The 19,440-nt window shown below is 46.3% G+C and overlaps 1 protein-coding gene across 5 annotated transcripts in view; it reads right to left on the reverse strand.

Annotated features, from left to right (window-relative positions):
• The window catches only part of FLT1 (fms related receptor tyrosine kinase 1), a 173,547-nt gene extending 157,576 nt beyond the window's left edge, over positions 1 to 15,971 (reverse strand). For 2 of the 5 annotated variants that reach the window (XM_081814776.1, XM_081814775.1), the window contains exon 1: positions 15,443 to 15,950. In XM_081814776.1, coding sequence (XP_081670902.1) covers positions 15,443 to 15,506 — 64 coding nt within the window. In that variant the 5' untranslated portion in view covers positions 15,507 to 15,950. Of the gene's footprint in view, positions 1 to 15,442 lie in introns of all 5 variants that reach the window. The other 3 variants (XM_081814774.1, XM_081814773.1, XM_081814777.1) reach the window with 3 other exon arrangements.
• Positions 15,972 to 19,440: the final 3,469 nt, after the last annotated feature.

Consider the following 19,440-nt stretch of genomic DNA (forward strand, 5'->3'; position numbering starts at 1 on the left):
GAGGCACCTCCACACTGTTTTCCAAAGTGGCTGTACCAACTTGCATTCCCACCAACAGTGTAAGAGGGTTCCCCCTTTCTAGGAAGTGGAACTTTTATTTTATTTATTTTATTTTATTTTTTAATTTTTTTTTTATTTTTAAAGATTTTATTTATTCACTTGAGACAGAGAGAATGAGAGACAGAGAGCATGAGAAGCAGGCTCCCCGCTGAGCAGGGAGCCCGATGCGGGACTCGATCCCGGGACTCCAGGATCATGACCTGAGCCGAAGGCAGTCGCCCAACCAACTGAGCCACCCAGGCGCCCGGAAGTGGAACTTTTAAATTGTAGTGTAGCCACTGCCTATAATAGGTTATCACACACAAATAATCTGCAGATGTACACACAGTTGTTCTTTCTGGAAAAAAAAAATAAGTATACCATGGAGTTGTATGCTGTGATGATATTAAGTAACCATAAGAATGCACTGTGCTGAGGTTTTAATTCTGAATCCAAAATAATGCCTTAAAATATGTGGGTAATAAAATCAAGAAGGCTGGCAAGCAAGTAGGCAGGCAGGCAAGAGTGCACCTTAACTCTAGCTATCCAGCAAGGAAAAGCCAAAAACGTTACTATAACCAACCTGTGTTGGGTCTCTTCTTTTCATATATTCTTCAACTTTGTAATCTATTACAAATGATGACAAAATAGCATTTGCTTTGCATATAAAAACAGGAGAAATAAAACGAGATTGGCAGGCAGAGTGTGATAAGATTCTCACGTTAATTCTTACACTATAGATCCAGTTTATGAAGCCTAAACTACACAGAAAACTTTTTCTGGAGCGCTTTAAACAGTCTTATAAAGGAGGTGCTTTATAAATTCCCTCCCCGAGAAGCAAGTTGAGAGATCTCCGCCTTTGTAACCAATAATATATACAAACCCTCTGACCTTTGAGATTTAAATGGCCAAGTGTGTGTGATGAAGTTATCCATCATAGGGGAATTGAGTTTTTGAAAGCGATGTTAGCATACTTTCTAAGGCTCATTAAAACACTATTCCTGACCATTGTGTTTCTGTTGTCAAACTCAGTTTCCTTCTAAATTAAACAATTCGAAATACAATTGCTTTCATTACGCATATTTTGGAGACTAATCCGCTTAGACAATGGGATGGGTATGATGACTGAACTGTTCTTTTTAATTCTGGCTTCCTTTGGGGTGCCTGGGTGGCTCAGATGGTTAAGTGTCTGCCTTCCTGCTCGGGTCATGATCCCAGGGTCCTGGGATCAAGCCCCACATCGCGCCGCTCCCTGCTTGGCAGGGAGCCTGCTTCTCCCTCACCCTCTACTGTTCCCCCAGCTTGTGCTCTCTTGCTCTCTCTGTCAAATAAATAAATAAAATCTTAAAAAAAAAAATTCTGGCTTCCTCTAATTTCCATGTTTTCTTAAGACTTGCTTAATTTACACAGTAATTATTTGTAATCTTCCTAAGATTTCACAAACTTTTAAAAAATCTTATCTCAGATGGAATAATGTTCTATAAATTTTGCGGAGAGCCAAGATCCTGGAAGGGAAAGTAACCCACTAAAGGCAGGACGCTTCCAGCAGAAGTATCGCAATTTTTAAAGACATAATTTAGTGAGTGAAAACCATTCGGTAAAATATGCCATATGTGATAGCAAGGGCTCCCTTACAAATATCCATAAAAGACTTTAAAGTCATTTATACCCCAAACCAGGAAAATATTAATTCTCAGGGCATTTTTACTCATACATTCTCATTAACCTAATCTAGAATTTTGTTTCTAGAAATACCGGGTCTGTTATCATCCAAGATATCACACCCCTGATGGAAGAAAAAATAAAACACAACACCAGTTTCTGCTACCAGCTGGCCATCAACCTAACAGTCTTTATTCTATTTTTTTAAAAGATTTATTTATTTATTTGAGAGAGACAGAGAGAGCACAAGGGGGGACTAGGAGCGGAGGGAGAAGCAGACTCCCTGCTGAGTAGGGAGCCTGATGTGGGGGCTCCATCCCGGTATTCTGGGATCATGATCTGAGCCGAAGGCAGACACTTAACCAATTGAGCCACCCAAGCATCCCTAACAGGCTTTAAAATAACTTATGAATCAGCTGACTCTGGAGGACGAGCCCAAAATCGATAAGCAGAAGTTACATAAAACCAGAAGGAAGAACTCTGTAGGAAGGCAGGAAGGTCCCTTGTCCTGGAACTGTCCCTATAAATTTAAGCCACCAACTCCCCGAGATGAGACTGATGGACTGTGTTAAGGGTTGGACTCCCATCCGTGATCCCAGGAGTATGGGAACTTGTTCCTCTCATTTATCTATCCTTCTTATCCCTCTTTTACCGCCAGCCAACCCTAGTTTTCTTCCCACTACATTCCCGATAGGACCCCTTTCTCTCACCCTTCACCTTGTAGATTTCTCTGATCTTTAACCTCAGCATTTATTCCTCCATGTAATATTTTCAACATACACTAAGAGAAGGATACAGTGATAACCAAGACACACAAGATCGCTTTCTTTAAAGTGCTTATAACTTAAGCTGGACGACAGATAAAGCAACAAGTAAATGTAGACATATATAATTTCCTACTTCCAAATTACTTTCTATATAAACATAAAATTACATTATATTTGTGTGTTATCATAGGAAAGCACCAGATGTAGGAAAGTTAGTCCAGCCCGGGGAGTGAGGGACATTTTCACAGAAGAATAGTGTTGAAGGTAAGACCCAAAGAATGAGTGTGTATTTGCTAAAGGAAACACTTGGTTCTCTTTCTTTTCTCTTTCAAAGACTTCCAAATTTTCAAACCCTCTAAAGCTTCATTTTTACTTTTAGAGAACTGTTTTCCTTTACCAAATACCCTTAGCTCTCTTGCCCGCACAACTCTGCTTTCCTTGACCTCTTTGCTGAGAGGCAATGCCCCGGTTTGCATATTTTTTAAAATGGGGGATTTATCTGACTTTACTTGCCACTAGAATAAAAGCCACAAAGGAACATTCTCTAAAGATCTGCCCAGGTCATGCTGTGCTTTTGAAAATCATGGAAGAGGAGGAGAAGCAATGAGAGGAATGAAAGAAAATGATAAGTTTTCATTCGCATGATTACATTAGCCAGGACTGAACTTGTCCCTCCTCTTCACCCCTCTCGTCTTCCTAGCTTACCCTGGGGATGGTGCAGAGCCAAGAGGAAATAGCTTCCAACCCAAAAGTCCTTGTCTAAGATGGCAAAAACAATAGCAGGGGCAGTAACATCACCTAATATCTTTAGGCTGAATTGGTGTACCTAGAAATTCACGTTCCCAATCAACAGTCTGTCTTCTGTGCTGTTTAGGAACCTTGACCAGCTAAGAATTTCCCAGCAGGAGGGCTAATTTAAAGAAAAGATCTCTTGGGAACCATTTCTCTAGTGGCTGGGCAGCTTAAATCCTCATTTTGAATCCTAAATCTAGATTCAATTCAGGAGAACATGGCCAGCTCAGCCAAAGACGAGAAAGGGGTCACTGGAACCAGAGGATGCCCACAAGGAAGGAACAGAACATTACAGAGGCACTGGGAGATTGACTGCCAGCTCTTGGACAGATTTCTGCCAACCTCCTTCAAACACACTCGCACACAGGTTCTTAGAAAGTGAACCAATGTGGAACCACGACTCCTACAAGGGTCTCTGAGAATGAGAGGAAAGACTAGGATACAGTTTCAGTCAGTTCAACCAGCATTTATTGAGTGACTACTGTGTACCAGGTACTGTACTGGATTCAGAGCTGGGAAGATTAATCAGAAACAAGCACTTCCTTTTGAAGGGCTCTCAGCCCTGAGCAGCCTCTTAGGTCATGAGTCATCTAGAAGTAGATTAGGTGAATACGAAGAAATGTAGATTATCTAAGTCAACAAACAGAGATCACCTCATAACTATGTATAGCTTGTTTTCAAAGACATGTTTTTGAGGGAGTCATAAATTCTTCACTAACTTAAGTGATTCACTTCAGTAAAATTCAGTTAACGTCACAAACTAAGACACTTCTTCAATGGCAAACATATAGCACAATGAACACAACCATGTTTATATCTTGAAATAAAATATACTGGGCTAATTGATGATAATTGCCTGAGCACCTTTTAAGTGAATATGTTAAAATGTTCTAAAATAAAATAGTCTTCAAAAAAAATAGTCTTCTGCACATGCCTGAATTCCATGGAAAGTTGCACATAAACCTACAATGATGACTGGTTATGAAACAGGCAACAGGAGAATCAAATTTGTTATGATCCATGCTTTTCCTTATGAAATCACAGCAGAAAGTACAGCATTCCAAAACATTCTAAGAAAATATGTTCCTTAAAAGAAATTTCCCATCCCAAGTTTTTCCTTAACACTCTCCCAAAATGGTGAGTGAGTTATTCCAGCAAGACAATCCCATGCCCATCTGCTTGGACTCTGCTTTATATCCAAAACAACTCAATCTCAACATTTTAGACTTTCACTGCCCCTAAAAAGAGCTAGCCAGATATAGAATCACTAAGCTCAATGTCAACCGAGACAGACTAAGGTGAGATAGAAATTCCTGAAATTCAGCATTTGTGTTAGTTTCCTGACTTCCCCATTTGCCTTCCAAGGGACTCTGTGTGACAAATACTTTGCAGAGGCTATTTCTCATTTACCAGTTTTGAGGACAGGGAATGGGATAGGGGAGTGTGTGGTAGAATCACTGCTAATTTGTACATCAAGGACGTGTGTCAAATATTCCCTAACCCTCCAGAAATTATAGGTGCACAAGGTCCATCCTGGGACAATACAATTGCTCAATTCCCATGCAATTTTTTTTCTCTAGTTCTAGCAGAATTCCCTATGGAAAAGATTTCAAAGCTATAAATATTTCCAAAGAACAGACAACAAAAATCTGATCCAGCAGGAGACATTAAGTGGAAAAGAGAGTTAAACAGTGTTTTCCAAAAAGAAAACAATACCATTAATCACAGGCAAAATGCCATAATGAGAGTTTACACTGCCTTTTCAAATTGTTTGCAATCTCCTCTACTACAACCCTGCTTTCCCAAGTGTTTACATCTACTTTTGGTTGCTCTAATGCCAACTTAGAAAAAGAAAACAATAATAAAAAAATCAAACAGTTTATGTATCACCAGTCCTGATAATTTCCATCCAAGGCATATATATCCACTGGACTACATTTTCCACTGTTGGCTTGGAATGAACGATAAAAGGTGGCAGGACAGGGTTTTTCTCAGATTTGGATGAACACAGCCATATTCTGGTATTGAAAAGTGTCCCTCTCCAAGTCATTGATCAAGGAAGAAGTAAAAACACTTTTTCCTCTTTCTAGACTTCTTGCAGGTTTGAAGATCTGAAAGGAATGATCTAGCGGAGGAAGAGAGACCCAAGGCACAACAGGGCTTGAAAGAAATGCTTCCATTTTTGATAATGTTATGAGGACTGTCGATCAACAAGGTAATCATCTGGAGATGTAATGTACCACATGATGACAATAATTAACCCTGCTGTATGTTTGAAAATTGCTTTGAAGAAAGAGACAAAGAAAGAAAAAAGAAGTGAAAGCTTGTGCTGTGTCCATCCTACCCTGAAAAGTAACTCCCTCTAGGAGAATGCCCTCAGACAGTTGTGTTTTTCTCACAGACATAAAGCTATCGATTCTAAACCCCAGAAGCCAAACTCTTTGGTTTTCCTTAACTCCTAGATTTTGTCATTCAAGATATGTTGGGTACATGTTGGCGGAAAGAGTACCAATTTCAAAATCAGAATGATCTGGTTTGAACCCTGGGCTGGACTCTCATAAGGGTGTGATCCTCAGCAAATCACCCAGTTTCCCTGAGCCTTGGGGTTTTCAATCCGTAATAAACAAAGTTAAAAGTACACACATTGGATAATTATGAAGAAGTTCATCTGAGCTGCCATATACAGAGCCTGTGCTTAGGAGGGGCTCGGTACATGCATCCTCCCCCTCCCTCATTGTGCATGGGTCCTTCCCTGTACTCCAGTCTCATTAAGAAAAAGCTCCAAGTCTCTGAGGTTTCTGGGATCTAAAAGGTGCACAGAGAAGTAGACATTTGATTCCTGGAAGCAATCTGGCAGAGGGCAGCCCCAGCTTTTTCAGAGAACCTTCCTGATGAGAACGTTTCCAGAATCAAAGTGCTGGTTTGGCTCATCCATCCTTCTCTGTAATCTGAATTAGTATGAAGCCACATATAGGAGATATAAAATCATATTCTTAAGAAACACAGAAAAAGGGCCTCCTGGGTGGTACAGTCGGTCAAGTGTCTGACCCTTGGTTTTGGCGCAGGTCGTGATCTCAGGGTCGTGAGATCCAGCCCCACGCTGGGCTTCCCGCTCCGTGCGGAGTCTGCTTGAGTTTCTCTCTCCCTCTGCCTCAGCCCCTCCCCACCGCTTTCTCTCTCTCCAAAATAAATAAATAAATCTGAAAAAAAAAAAAATCCTGTTCTTATTGACGTTGGGGATCCTTTTCGGACTTGAGTTTTTTGGAAGGTCCTTGATCAGAAAACCCACATGATAACCATGCCGTCTTAATGGAGACTTCGCCGGCGTCTGCCACATCGACAGTGGAATCTCCCAAGGCCGCTTCGGGCTGGAGCAGCGGCGGCGTCTCACATTCTTGGGAGATGGCAAAACTCCAAGGAGAGAGTTTTGAAAGAAGGGGAAGACCAGCGCATTCTCATCGATGCTCTCTTTTCCTTCTCCCCTTTTCATTTAGGCTGTCCGGCATGAAAGGCGGAGGGGGTTTGGGCAGTCAGGCGCATCAGACTGGAATAATCCCAGCTTTACTTACCGCTTCTGTGATCGTAGGGCAAGTCTTTACTTTAGGTCAGCCTCGGTTTCTTCATATTTGAGAGCACTGTACCTACCTCTCGGGATTGAGTCAAATCATATATGTAAGTCAAAGTGCCTGACAAACTGTCAGGGTTATTTTCTTCCTTCCTTCTTTCCTCAAAGCATGCAGCCTCCCCACAGCCTCCAGAAGAAGTGCTCCAGCAGAGATCCCCTGATAGAAGTACAACGAAGCTGCAGGGCTGCCCACGCTCGGAATCTGAGCATCAGCAGTGCTCCCTTGCTGGGATCACGGTACTCGTTAGAGGCCAGCAGCCCCGACATGGCATGGCACCTTAATCAAGGCCCGTGTACCCTAATCATAGCATTTATGAAATGGAAGCTCTTCCATGGTACCAGCTGTCCCAATCACGGGTAGCGTTTAGAAGGGCCAAGGGATTGTTCACTATTATTTTATTGGCCAAGTGCCAGCCTAATAGCTAGACTGAAAAGAAAAAGCTAACCGTGCTAACATTGGGGGTGGGGTGGGGGAGTGGATTGAAAAACACGGCCACAATATTGTGCAGCTTTCAAGAGAGGAGCCCATTTCCACACCCCTTGACTTGGGGTTAGGACCTGCCTTTAGCAATCGGATGTGGCAGACCGGTGTTGCAGGAGTGGCAAAGTCCAGGCCTCCAAGGGCCTGGAGGCTTCCACAGTCACCCTCTCGGACCACCGCCCCTGCCTGCACGTAAGAAGCCTGAGCAACACCACTGAATGGCAAAACACCGTCTGTGGAGGGAGACCCGGTGATAGCCGGCGCCTAGGTCCTAGTGGAAATGCCAACTGACGGCAACTGCATGAGGGACTCAGATGAGACCCGCCCAAGTTCCTCAGCCACAGACTCAGGCAGGCCTAATGAATTATTGTTTAAGGCCATTTGTCTTGGGGCAACCTATTACATAGCAATAAATGACAGATACAAATGCAATCCTGACTCAGCCCCTCAGACAGTGAATCAGCAGTGGGAGTGCGTGAAAAAATGTCCTTTCTATATTTGAGCACCAAGTGCCCAAATGGAGTACACATACCATTCGGCCTCGAATGCCCCATAGGTACCCTCAGATGCTCTCAGGGAAGGAGATGCTGCTTGGATTCTTGATGTTTCACAAGGAAGTTTCCAGCACACGGTTCCGCACAAGGGGAGGCCAGCTCTGTCTCCAGCCAAGCAGCGACTCTTCCCACCAATGGGGACAGACCACGAAAGTCAGCAGAACCAAAGGGGAAGAATTCAGCCACCCAAGTGGGGGACACTGATCCTAGCAAAGGAAATACAGGCCAAGCAGCTCAGGTACGGACGCAGAGCATCATGAGGCTTCAGGACGCATTGCGTGGGGATCCTGGAGGGTAGCAGGGCAGGCCCGAGGTACGTGGGCGCCCAGGACAGGTCAATGGCACGGCACCTTTCAACAGGACTCTGTAGACATTCACCAATGTTAATACAGAGGGAAGTCTGAGCGCTCTGAGGTGTAAGGCAGAGAAGACTACGATTAGCTCTATTGTCTACACCTGCAATTCAGTTCCAGCTCCTAACTCACATACCCCACCTGCCAACTGGATCCAACTTTCCTCAGAAGGCAATTTCGCCACCTCCATCGGTTGCATGCCCCAAGCACTTGATCCTAATATTCCTTCTGCTAACACATACTCTTCCCAGCAAGAATTCTTGTAAATAGTTTCCTCTACCTTGTTATATGTCTAGTGATGACTTAGAGCCTTTTACAGATTGGCACATGGGCCTCCCAGGTGGCCAGGCCTCTCAAACCAGCCCCTAGGGCAGTGGTCTCTGGATTAGGTGTATCAGCCACACATGGGAACTTGTTTGAAATGCAAATTCTCAGCCCCGCCCGCCCCAAGGCCTACTGCACCAGAAACTCTGGGGTGGGGCCCAGCACTCTAGCGAGCAAGCTTTCCAGGTGATTTGGATGGATGATAAAATAGGAGGTTCTTAACCTTGGCCGCCCACTGAAATCATCTGGAAGCTTTAAAAATTACTGATGCCTGGCTCCCACTCAAGAGATTGTGATTAAATTGGTAAGGGGTGCAGCCAGGGCAAGGGATGTTTCAAAGCTTCCCAGATGATTCTAATGTAGAGCCAATGCGGGGGACCATGGCCCTGGCAAAAGGCAAAGGGTTTCACAGAAATCACCTGGCAGACTAATTACTAATCAGGGTTTTGCTAAAGGTGGCCTTGAGTTTAAGTGGTTTCATATTTGTGTATAATGAAAGCGAAGGCTTTTCATCTATATAAGGTTCACTTCAGGCCCCTTTCAATACAAGCATCTGATCATTGTTATAGCTTTGCTAGTGGGGACCACATGGGTGGGTCTGTAGCTTGAAAGGAGATCAATTCACACTCCATCAGTTAAATAGGTTAGAAGACCAGGCTGAGGAAAAGTGCCTTTAGGCACTGCGGTAATCTGTGAAATTGACAAAAGCATTTGCCAAGATTTGCAATACAAGACAAGGAAGAACCAGTACAAACACATTGAATGTCAAGCCAGTAACAAGCACACACACACACACACACAAAACCTGTTATCAGGGTAGCAGGACACAATGGGACAGTGACGCTTCCCTGACAGCTAAGATTCCAGAGAAGGACACTTACCTTCGTTGCTTGATGTCACCAACTAATCTTGTTCTGAAAGCAAATACCTCATAAAACTTTTATTTATGGTTGAAACCTATCTATTAAATTAACTATTTAATGCCATTTTTACTATTTTTCACCGAGTCTGTATTTTCTAAGAACTTGATCTTGCCCACCCATGATTTGGTTAACCATGGTATCCGTCAAGACCACCACCTCTGTTTCCTCTGATTACAGGTCCAAGCCACGTCTAAGATTTTATAAAAAGAGCCTTGAAGAAGGACATAGGTGTCCCAGGAGAAGACGGGCCACAAGCACAATGTGGGAGCCAGAAGAGGCTGCTGGCCACCTGGGAGGCTGAAATCCAGCTTTGGTGGCTCCGAGTCCCCAGTGAAGCATCAGGACCAAAAAGGAGAGGAATACAGGAAAGAGGGATCTCAGAGAGTTGAAGATCCTAGCTGATTTCCTACATCTTAGCCACTAACTGCAATGTCATCATCGCAGACCAACATTATCTCTTGGGAGCAAGCCTTCCAAGGAATCCACTGTAACTGAGGCCAACTGGACAGGCAGGAGCACATTAACATACTGGGAGAAATTCATATCTGGCCCTGAGAGCTTTCTTCTTTGAAATGGTAGTGTGGTGACATCACTGATTGATTCCAGCACTTACTGAGGGCCTCCATGCCAGGCATTACACTAGGTGCCAAGGATCAGACAGCAAGGGGACAGATACATAAACAGAATAGTAACGATGCAAGGTGAAAACAACTAGAAAGGGGTACATATAAAGGTTCTATAGAAGAGGGTACCTATAGGAGAAGAAACCACAAATTCCATCTGCAGCTATAAGGAGGAAAGCAAAGAGATGGTGAGTCTGCAGCTATAAGGAGGAATGCAAAGAGATGGTGATTTCGGAAATGCAGAAGGAGGGAAAGGGTCTTGCAGGCAAACAGCATGAACACGGAGTGATGAATGCACAAGGCCCATCGTAAGAATGGTGAGTAAGTTCTTTGACTGGGGTAAGGGTTTGTGTAGCTGGGTCACAGGGTGTGTGGAGGGAAGTGGTGAGAAATGAGGCTAGTCATGTAGGCTCCAACTACTTCAGACACAGCAGTTCAAAAGAAGGGTCACAAGGAGAATCAGTTTGCTCACCAAATCTATCAGTGTACTACTAAGCAGCCATAATTTTGGTATTCTTAATCTAAACCCCTTGTGGGCTATAAGAAAATAGAGGAAAATTTCACATTTGAAAAAGATGCCAGCATTTAAAAAGAAACGTGAGCACTGTAATAATGTCATTCAACAAATGTTTGAACATCTCTACTCTGCTTGGGATGGAGGAAAGACAGAAATGAAGAAGAAATGTTATCTGTACTGGGAACATCAGGTTCTATGCCTGGGTCTGCCACCAGCCAGCTACCGACCTTGGGGGGAAAAACCCACTGTTCTGGGTGGGTTTCCTCATCTTTGAAATGAGTGTCTTGGATCTGTGAGGTTCCATCTAGCTCTCACAACCTGTATGTCTGAGAGACAAGATCAGGTCTCGCAAGGAGCTCAAAATCAAGGCAAGGAGCAATAATCAGATGTGGCTCTCAGGCATTCAGCTTACCGAGACTGATGGGAAATCCCCAGGAATTCTTGACATCCCCCCACATCCGCCCCAACAGCAATGCAGGAAATCTAGTCCACTATCTTCAGCAGACTCAATGGAACCATTTCCTTAATGAAACCCCCCTGCAGTCCCAGATGCTAAGCCAGAGGCTTTCCTCTCAATCCCTCCGTCAATTACCCCATTCCTCCCATTTCCTTCCCCTCCCTCAATCTGGTATAAAATCCAGTAATGTCATCAGCAGCATGCAATTTCCAAGGCACCCAAGTGTGTGAGGAATCAACAATGATCCTGGAAAGCATTTGGCAAGAGATCTTGTCATTCCTTACAAGCCTCACCAGTATACTAAGACCAATGGAATGGCAGGGACTATCCTGTTCTATTAAATTATTTAAAGCAATGCAACAGATGCTTTTAACGCTTTTAACCATTCCTCATGATATATTTTTGTTTAAAAAAAAAAAGGTCTGGTGTCGTTTCACATGTCTTTCCTCTCCTCTCCACAATGACAAATACTCCGAAAAGTTATATTTACTTGATATCCAATAAACTCCCAACCGTGCAACTGTACCAAAAACCTAACACCAGCAAGCTTTGCATTTAACACCCAAATGCCAAGAGAGCTTCCTTCACTTTCTCTCCATTCTTATGCCCACTCGCATACACATCTCAGTTTGTTCTTGCTTTGCAGAACTTCCCAAGCCAGAGTAAACAACAGCCACAACCTCGCAATAGGTGGGATAACCTTCCTCCAGGACACTGCATTTTTTTGGTCAATATAAAACCAATTTTTTTTGCAACATATTTTCAGCTACTATATTACATATGTTCAAAGTAGATTTAGAATGTCTCAATACTTTTTGGTAAGGAGAACAAAGTGATTATTTGGTTTGTTCTAGAAGATCATATAAAACAGGCCCACTTTTAAATAAGAGGTTTAGTATCCCTGTTGCAATCTGAAATTTTTAGAATGCAGTTATTTTTTAATCAAATAAGTGAAAATTAATTTAAAAAAAAAACACAAGAAATTCTTCTGAGTTTAAAACGACTGACGGCCTTTTAGAAGAGGTAACGTAACCAGAGTTGGGAAGTAGAGTTTACTTCCTAGGGTTACATTCTGTTTGGAAAAAGAGAAAAAAGTCCATGATTACTACTCGTTCAGACAGCCTCTAACAGCTTAGCTCTTGCAACCCATTAAAGAGCAAGTTAACCAGCTGGTGGATGAAAAAAGAAAATGCAGTGTGATTACTGATAGCAGGTGACGCCCAGTTCATCATTACAGGCTTAGCTCTGGCATTACTGGGCTTATCATCCATTTTATATGCAAATGTATAAGGGCCAGAGAGAAAGAGAGACACAGCCTATTCCTTGGAACCATTCACTGACTCTGGTTTCTCTTCAGATCGGATTCACTGAGTCTTAAAGAATTGGAAAGGGGCATTAGAAATAGGCATCTATTCTAACTTCTGACTTTCACATATGAAAACGAAAAATCCACTTAATGATCCCCAGCAAAGAAACTGGAGAGCCTGTTACAGAATTTTCAACAGGCAAAGAAAAAACTTAAAATAACAATAAACAAATAAGGTAAAAATATTAAGGAACTAGAGCAGGTGACCACCTACAGTCCATCTGCAACACAAGCCATCAGGTGGAAAACTCCCAGTGTGGACTGCCAAAGGTGCTAACTAATTAATAGTTCAAATATGCAAGATAGAAAAGCATTACCAAAAAAGTGTGGCTTCCTACACCTTTGAGAAAACAACAAAAATTGTCATGTAAAATTAGCTTTATTATGAAAGATTTATTACATTCTATTTGGAACTATTATTTTCAAGCACATTTTAATTTCATATTAATGTAGATTTCTCTCACAAGATTCAGAAGTGATGCATTTCCGTTAGTTACAGCAAATTGTAAATATCAGCTGCTCAAAACCCCCCCAAAAAGGGGGACAGAAAAAAGGGTCTGTGGCTTTAATCATGGACATGGTGCCTTAAAATAAGAAAATGAGACTTTGAGCTAGAGTAAGGGAGGTATTCTTTTTAGAGGGAAGGATCGCAATAAAGAGGATTTGAAAATATCTGTCCTCTTTTAATTTCTCAGGATATTTGGAAGAAGGTAAATGTAATCTTTAGGGGGAAATGCATTATCTTTTTGTCTGACTGAGCCTCTGATTAAATTATACCTCAGTGCATGCACACACACTAACACACAAATATTCAAAGGCTATATAGCACCTGAAGGAGAGCAGACTCCTTATAAATCCACAGAGCAGAAACTTGGCCTTTTTCTGGACACCACTTCCCGGAGTAGCCCCTGAGTTCAGTTTGAAAGCCCTGATGCTATTTACGAGGTAGGCAGCTGATTGTTGTAGTGTGAGTTGTCTGTTAACCAGCCAGAAGCGTGTGGTTTACAAAGCCATGCTTCAACAATTACACACCAGGACCAATGAAACAACAGTCCCTAACCCAGCACGTAAAGCGGTTCTCACCTTACTAATGTTTTGTCTTGCTTTCTTGTTATAACACATATACTTTTTTTTTTTAATCGCAAAAGAGTCCCAACATCTCTGCCTCATTTAAGTAAAATAAAATCTAAAAGAAATCTCAACAGAACCTTACTCAGGTTTCTGAAAAGCTTGCACGGATCTACATTGCTCCTCATCACCAACAGAACTATACTTCGCTGGTCAACCACGTTTTTGAAACAGAAGTAAAGATGTATATGTGTGCAGCAGAAAAGCCAATGAAGCATATACTTTTCCCTTCATTTTTTGGATTCGCAAGAATTTACCTAGATTCACCTTTACATAACAGGCAAACGGACCTCAGAAGTTACTTAAGTGCTCTGAGCAATTATACTTCAATATAAGTGGCTGTATTTTTGAAAAGAAGCAATATTTCATATAATATAGTTATGTTACCGACTTTCCCAACTTATAGCAAGTTCTCAGACATTAGGACTTCGCCTGCCTCTCAGTTTAATGCTTTCGCCAATCTAATCGGAACTATTACTTGTTTTTTAGAAACCGACGATCTAATTAGTCTTTCCACTGAGAAAGAATATTTCTTAACAGTTAACTGCTTTGGGGGTTTAACAAGCATTTTTAAAAACGCTCAACCCTACTGACTTTTTCCTTCCCTGGAATCACTGCAATAACTTTTTTATGTTACCGTACTCTATTTCACGGATTACCTTTTCTCCCGGATGCTTAAAAGAAAGGCGCTCTGAAATACGGCTCTCTGCGCCCAGGGGGACTGAACCGGAGGGTTTGGCCACTCAGCCCCAATGGGCAGAAAAGGCAAATCTGGGCCCCTAAGTCCCCTCGGGCTTTGACGCCGTGGTGCGGGGCGCCCTCCACACTAACAGCGGTATAACCTCCTGGCCCCGGACTGTTCTGCCGCCTGTTTCTCGAATTCCCGGCGAAGGGGCGGACCTCGCCGATTCCTCAAACGGCATCTTTTAGTCCAAAGCGTCCTCCCTCTCTTCTCTCGGGACTTAAAGACTAGGCCTGCAATTCCGAAACTTAACGGTATCTGGGTTCCCGACTGCCCTGGTCAGTCAGGTTCACTCGGGTCGGCGACGCGACCTGGGCTGGACCGGCCGCAGAGGCCCCACCCGGGTGGCTGCGCGCAGCGCGCTCGGCCCGGCGGTCGGCAAGCGGCGTGGAGGAGTAGAAGCTGCTGGAGCGTTCCCGGGGGCATGCGGGCCGGGGGACCCCAAGTGGGTCGAAGGACATCGGCTTTTGCCATCTCCTGCGATCTGTCCGCTCCCGGCAGGCACGCGATCCCCTGCAGCGGGCTCTCCTCCTCCCCCAGGGAGGCACGACGTCGTGGCCGGTGCCCACGGCGCCAACGCCCGGGCCTCAGCCCAGCCCCCAGGCAGCCTGGCGGGCGTTCTAAGAGCCACTGCTCGGGGCTCCCGTGGGCCCTGCCGACCGGCGCCAGGCCGCCTGGGAGCAGGCGGTGGGGGTCAGGCAGGTCCGGGTGCGCGGTGCTCCCCGAGCCTGGAGCCTGGGCGGGGAGACCCGGCCCGGGAGCCGGGCGGAGAGGGTCGGCGACTCCAGCCGCAAAGGGGCAGCCCCGGCGCGGACCCGAGCGCGGCGCCAGCAGCCGTTCAGGGCGGCGATGCCCGCGGACCTCCGGCAGCTGCTCTCCGAGGCGCCGGCACTGCCCGCCCAACGGAAGAGAAGGGCGCCACGGCCCCAGGCGTGCCCACGACAACCAGCGTCCCAGGTTCCCGGCGAGGCTCGCTTCTGGCGGCTGCAGCTTCACCTCCCCGCGCGCACCGGGCCCAGCCCCAAGGGTGTGCCCGCCTGCCGCCCCAGCCCGGCGCCGCGCGGGCCTCTGGCCCCGACCTCGCCTCACCTGTAAGCAGCAGACCGCCAAGCAGCGCGCACAGCAGGACCCCGGTGTCCCAGCAGCTGACCATGGTGAGCGCGACGCGGCCTGCTTGCCCGGTCCCCGCGCTGCTCGCGGGCCACAGACCCAGCCGCCCGAATCTGTCTTCTCGCACTCCGGTCCTCCGCCGCGAGCGCCCCTCTCCGCTGCTCCAGCCAGGGAGACCACCACTTCCCCGCGTAATCCTCGCAGCTCGGCGTCCTCTGGCCGCTGCGCTCCAGTCCCGGAGCCCGCTCCGAGCCCCCGCCGCCGCCGCCGCCGCCGCCGCCGTCGCCGCCGGGGAGGAGCCGCAAGGAGTGTCCGCCCGCCGCGCTCTGAGCCTTCTGCGGACCTCGATTAAGAGGAGCCGAGGGCGGGGGCGATTTATAAACTTTCCCCAGCCCACTTCCTACCCCGGCACCTCCTTCCAGTGACGTCAAGGGGTCCCCCACCCCTCATCCGCCTCCCCACCTACCCTCTTCCTCCGGGACCTGATTCCCTACGGCTCCCGAGAGGGGCGGGGGCCGCCGGGGGAGGGGGGGCGGGCAGCTGGGGCCCGAGCGCGCGTCGCGACCGAGTGCGAGCGCTCGTGGGGAGGCGGTGGCTACTCTGCCCGGAGGCGGCCCCGGCAGGTTCAGGGTCCTTGCTCCCGGCCCTCCTGCCCGGGTCCCCTCCTCCTTCCCTTAGCGCTCAGGAAATCCTTGCAGTCTCCCTCCCTCCGCCCGGCTTACTCAGCCTTTGGGGGCCGCCCGAAGCAGGGAAGGGGGACCGGGCTGGAGCTCGGCCGCCCAGCTCCGGGGGCGGAAAGTCCGATCCGTGGGAAGCTGGCCGCGCCTCCGCGACGGTGTCCTTGGCACGGAGGAGTGAGGCGCAGTCCGGCTCCCTCCTCTTCCTTGTTCTTGCCGCCTGGTCTAGCCGCCCCAGACCCCCCAGAATGTCCCCAGACGTCTAGGAAGGCGCCGGAGACCCTCTGCACAGGGACTGGACCGGGAGCATCCGAGGGGACCGGACGCTTGCGCGGCACCTTGGGGAAGACAGAGAACCCTCTCAGGTCCCTGGGGAGTACGTCTGTGTCTCTTTCGGCCGCAGGGATGCACCCGCCCAAGTCATTTCCTAAACCCTCTGCTTCCGAGAAGCAAAACAACGAATAACATCATGATACCTTTTAAAAAGCCGAGGCGTGAAACTGCTCCTGCAGCTTGTGAGGGCCGAGCACTTAAGCCTTATTTCCTAAATGCTCCAGAAAAAAAAATCTTTCTGATGGCAGCTTGCTACGCAAGATGAGTGACTGCTGCTCTTCCAACAAAACCCGATGACATTAACTTGAGGCACTAGATCATTTGCGATGACACTAATTCCACCTTGTTCCTCAATTATGTCTCCATTACCTCAAAGGCTGAAATCATCCTAGACTCCACGGAGCAGCCCAGTCTTGTCTTTGTAAATACCGCTGGCTTGAAAAATAGTGCTATTGGAACTGGCCAGATGGTTGGTCTTGATAAAAGGGACTGTGATGGCTCCTAAAGGGGACCAGCGACTCTTCCCTGTAGGGCTGGACTACCTCCCCGCCTGCGAAGGTTGAGCAACCCGAAGGTGCCACGCCTACGGGCGGCTGAGCGAGGACAGGTTCCTGCCACCCGCAGCTGCATGCAGACACCTCGCCAACCTACACCTGGCGCCCGGGAGCCTGAGTGGCAGCCCCTCGTGGTTCAGAAGAAAGGAAGACCCTGTGGAGTCACTGCTGCCCTGCCGACTTCACCAGCCCTTTCTATGTTTCCACTCCCCCTGGCTCCTTTTCTCTGCCTCCCCCAAACCCGGCTCCTGGAAAACCACAGATCATTCCATGAACAGTTAGTAAATACAGATTGCTGGAAGCTGACCGCTGATCCTTCTCCAACAGGTCCCTGAGCCCAGGTCACTGCCTGGGACACACTGGGCGAGCCAAGGTGTCCCTCTACCTCACTTTAGAGCTGCTTGTCACTCCCAGGCTCCCTCCCAAGGAGAAGCTGTCAGCATTGGCCTTCTGCAACACCTCACAGGGGCCAGGCATTGTGTTGGGGCTAAAAGCATTGGGGCGGGGAAGGTATCATCTCTGCCTTCTAAGGAGCTTAGAATCTAGAGAGGAGGGTGACAGGTAAAGAGGCCATGACGATACGGTGCAGGGACCATAGTGTGGGGGAGGGGGGGCTTGGGTCCTCAAAGGTGCAGAGAACAGGTGGTCTGCCCTGGGAGCTCAGGAGGGCTACTCAGGAACACTTAGCTGACTCTGGAGGAAAGTAGTCCATATAGTACAACCTATAAAAATGTAATTCAACTTTAAAAACACCATTTGATTTTGTAAACACCCAGAGAGACAGCACTCCATATACCTGCTATATACTAAATATATAGTATACATATACTATACACTCTGTTTGTGAAGCCACAGCAGGTATTTGATGGACGGCTGAAACAATCTTCATCATTTTAAGATACCACCCCACAATGCTAATATGTTGTTCAATTATTTAAAGTTAAAAGAGAAACAAGTAAATAAATAAATAAAGCTAAAAGAGTCATGGTCACATCAATCTAACTTAATTTATGCCAAAATCATTCTGCATTAAGAGTGGTCCTCCACAAATTCTTCAACTATTCTTTTGAGAAGTCGCAGGCTTTTAATTATAGTCAGCAGTTTCTTTCCTACTTCTTATCTTGGTAGCCGTGTTCGCCTCCTCACAAAGAATTCAAGATACTACAAATTGTTGCAAGGTTTTGTTCATGATTTCATTTCAGCTTAAATTTTAATATTTAGTTAAATGAATATCTAAGCAAAATGATGGGGAATAAAGGTTTGGCTCTCAACTCCCCTCCCTCCAAAGAGATAACGCCTTTGAATGAGAATAGGTTACTGGCACTCTTCTAACTAAACCACTAAGTAAAGAGGTTTTATAGATAATCATGATGGAAAAGATCAATTTCAACATGCCTGGTGGGTATAAAAAGCTATTGAAGTAGACTATCTGCTTGCTTCCTGCTCACATACAAAAGAACATTTCATCTCCTGCAAAACCAGACACTCTCTCTTGTTATCAGCTACAAACATTCTCTTGAGGATTCTTTTTAGTCCCTATTCAGAGGCTCAGTGTTGGTAAAACCAACAGCTTTAATACTCAAGACTGAATAATAGTGTGGAAGCATCAGTGTGAGAGACTGGAGGGAATCCAAGGCCTCATCTTCCTATAGTGGACCAAGAGTGGAGCTGCTCAGCTCATCAGAACTGGGGCTCAATCAGGAATTTCACCCTCACATGCGTTAGGTAGCTTCAGAGCAAAGAGAAATTATACTCTGTGGCTACACACTGCAGAGCATAAATGTGTATGGTTGGCTACAAGAACCAAATGATCTTATAAACCCTCTGTGTTATATGAAAACCCCCCACCTCACAATGCTTCTTCACTCAACAGTTTACCTGGTCTAAAAAGTACACACTCACAAACCTCATGTAGCAAGACCGGCTAAGCTCACCAGGCAGGCACACTTAGGGGTTGATTTGACAGATGCTGCTAAGCTCTGCTCAAGTTCCTTAGGGCACACTGGCTGCCATCATCCTCACTCCTCTCCTTTCTGCTCCACGCACTTCACTCTCTTCCTGACCACCTGCTCTCACAGAAGTTGGTACTGCTGCTGTTTATCTCACTTTGATTTATTCAGGGTTTTGGCATCTTTTTGAGGCTGGTTAACAATTCAGAAAGGGGATGGAGAGGGAAATTAACTTTGGGGTGGACGGGAGGGAGAGGGAGGAGCCCAACAGAACTCCAGGGATCCAAGGAGGACTTGAAGATAGGGAGCATTGCTTGGATGGGGACATCGGGAGGGTGCTAAGGGGGGGGGGAGTAGGGAGGGGAAAAGAGGGAGAGCAAGGAGGAGAGGGGCAAGGGTAAAGGAGAGAAGGGGGGAGGAAAAGGAGGGGAGGGTGAGGGTAAAGGAGAGAAGAGGGGAGAAAA

The sequence above is a fragment of the Leptonychotes weddellii genome, chromosome 3 (assembly GCF_054177405.1).
Source record: "Leptonychotes weddellii isolate Sample4059 chromosome 3, ASM5417740v2, whole genome shotgun sequence".
Lineage (NCBI taxonomy): Eukaryota > Metazoa > Chordata > Mammalia > Carnivora > Phocidae > Leptonychotes > Leptonychotes weddellii.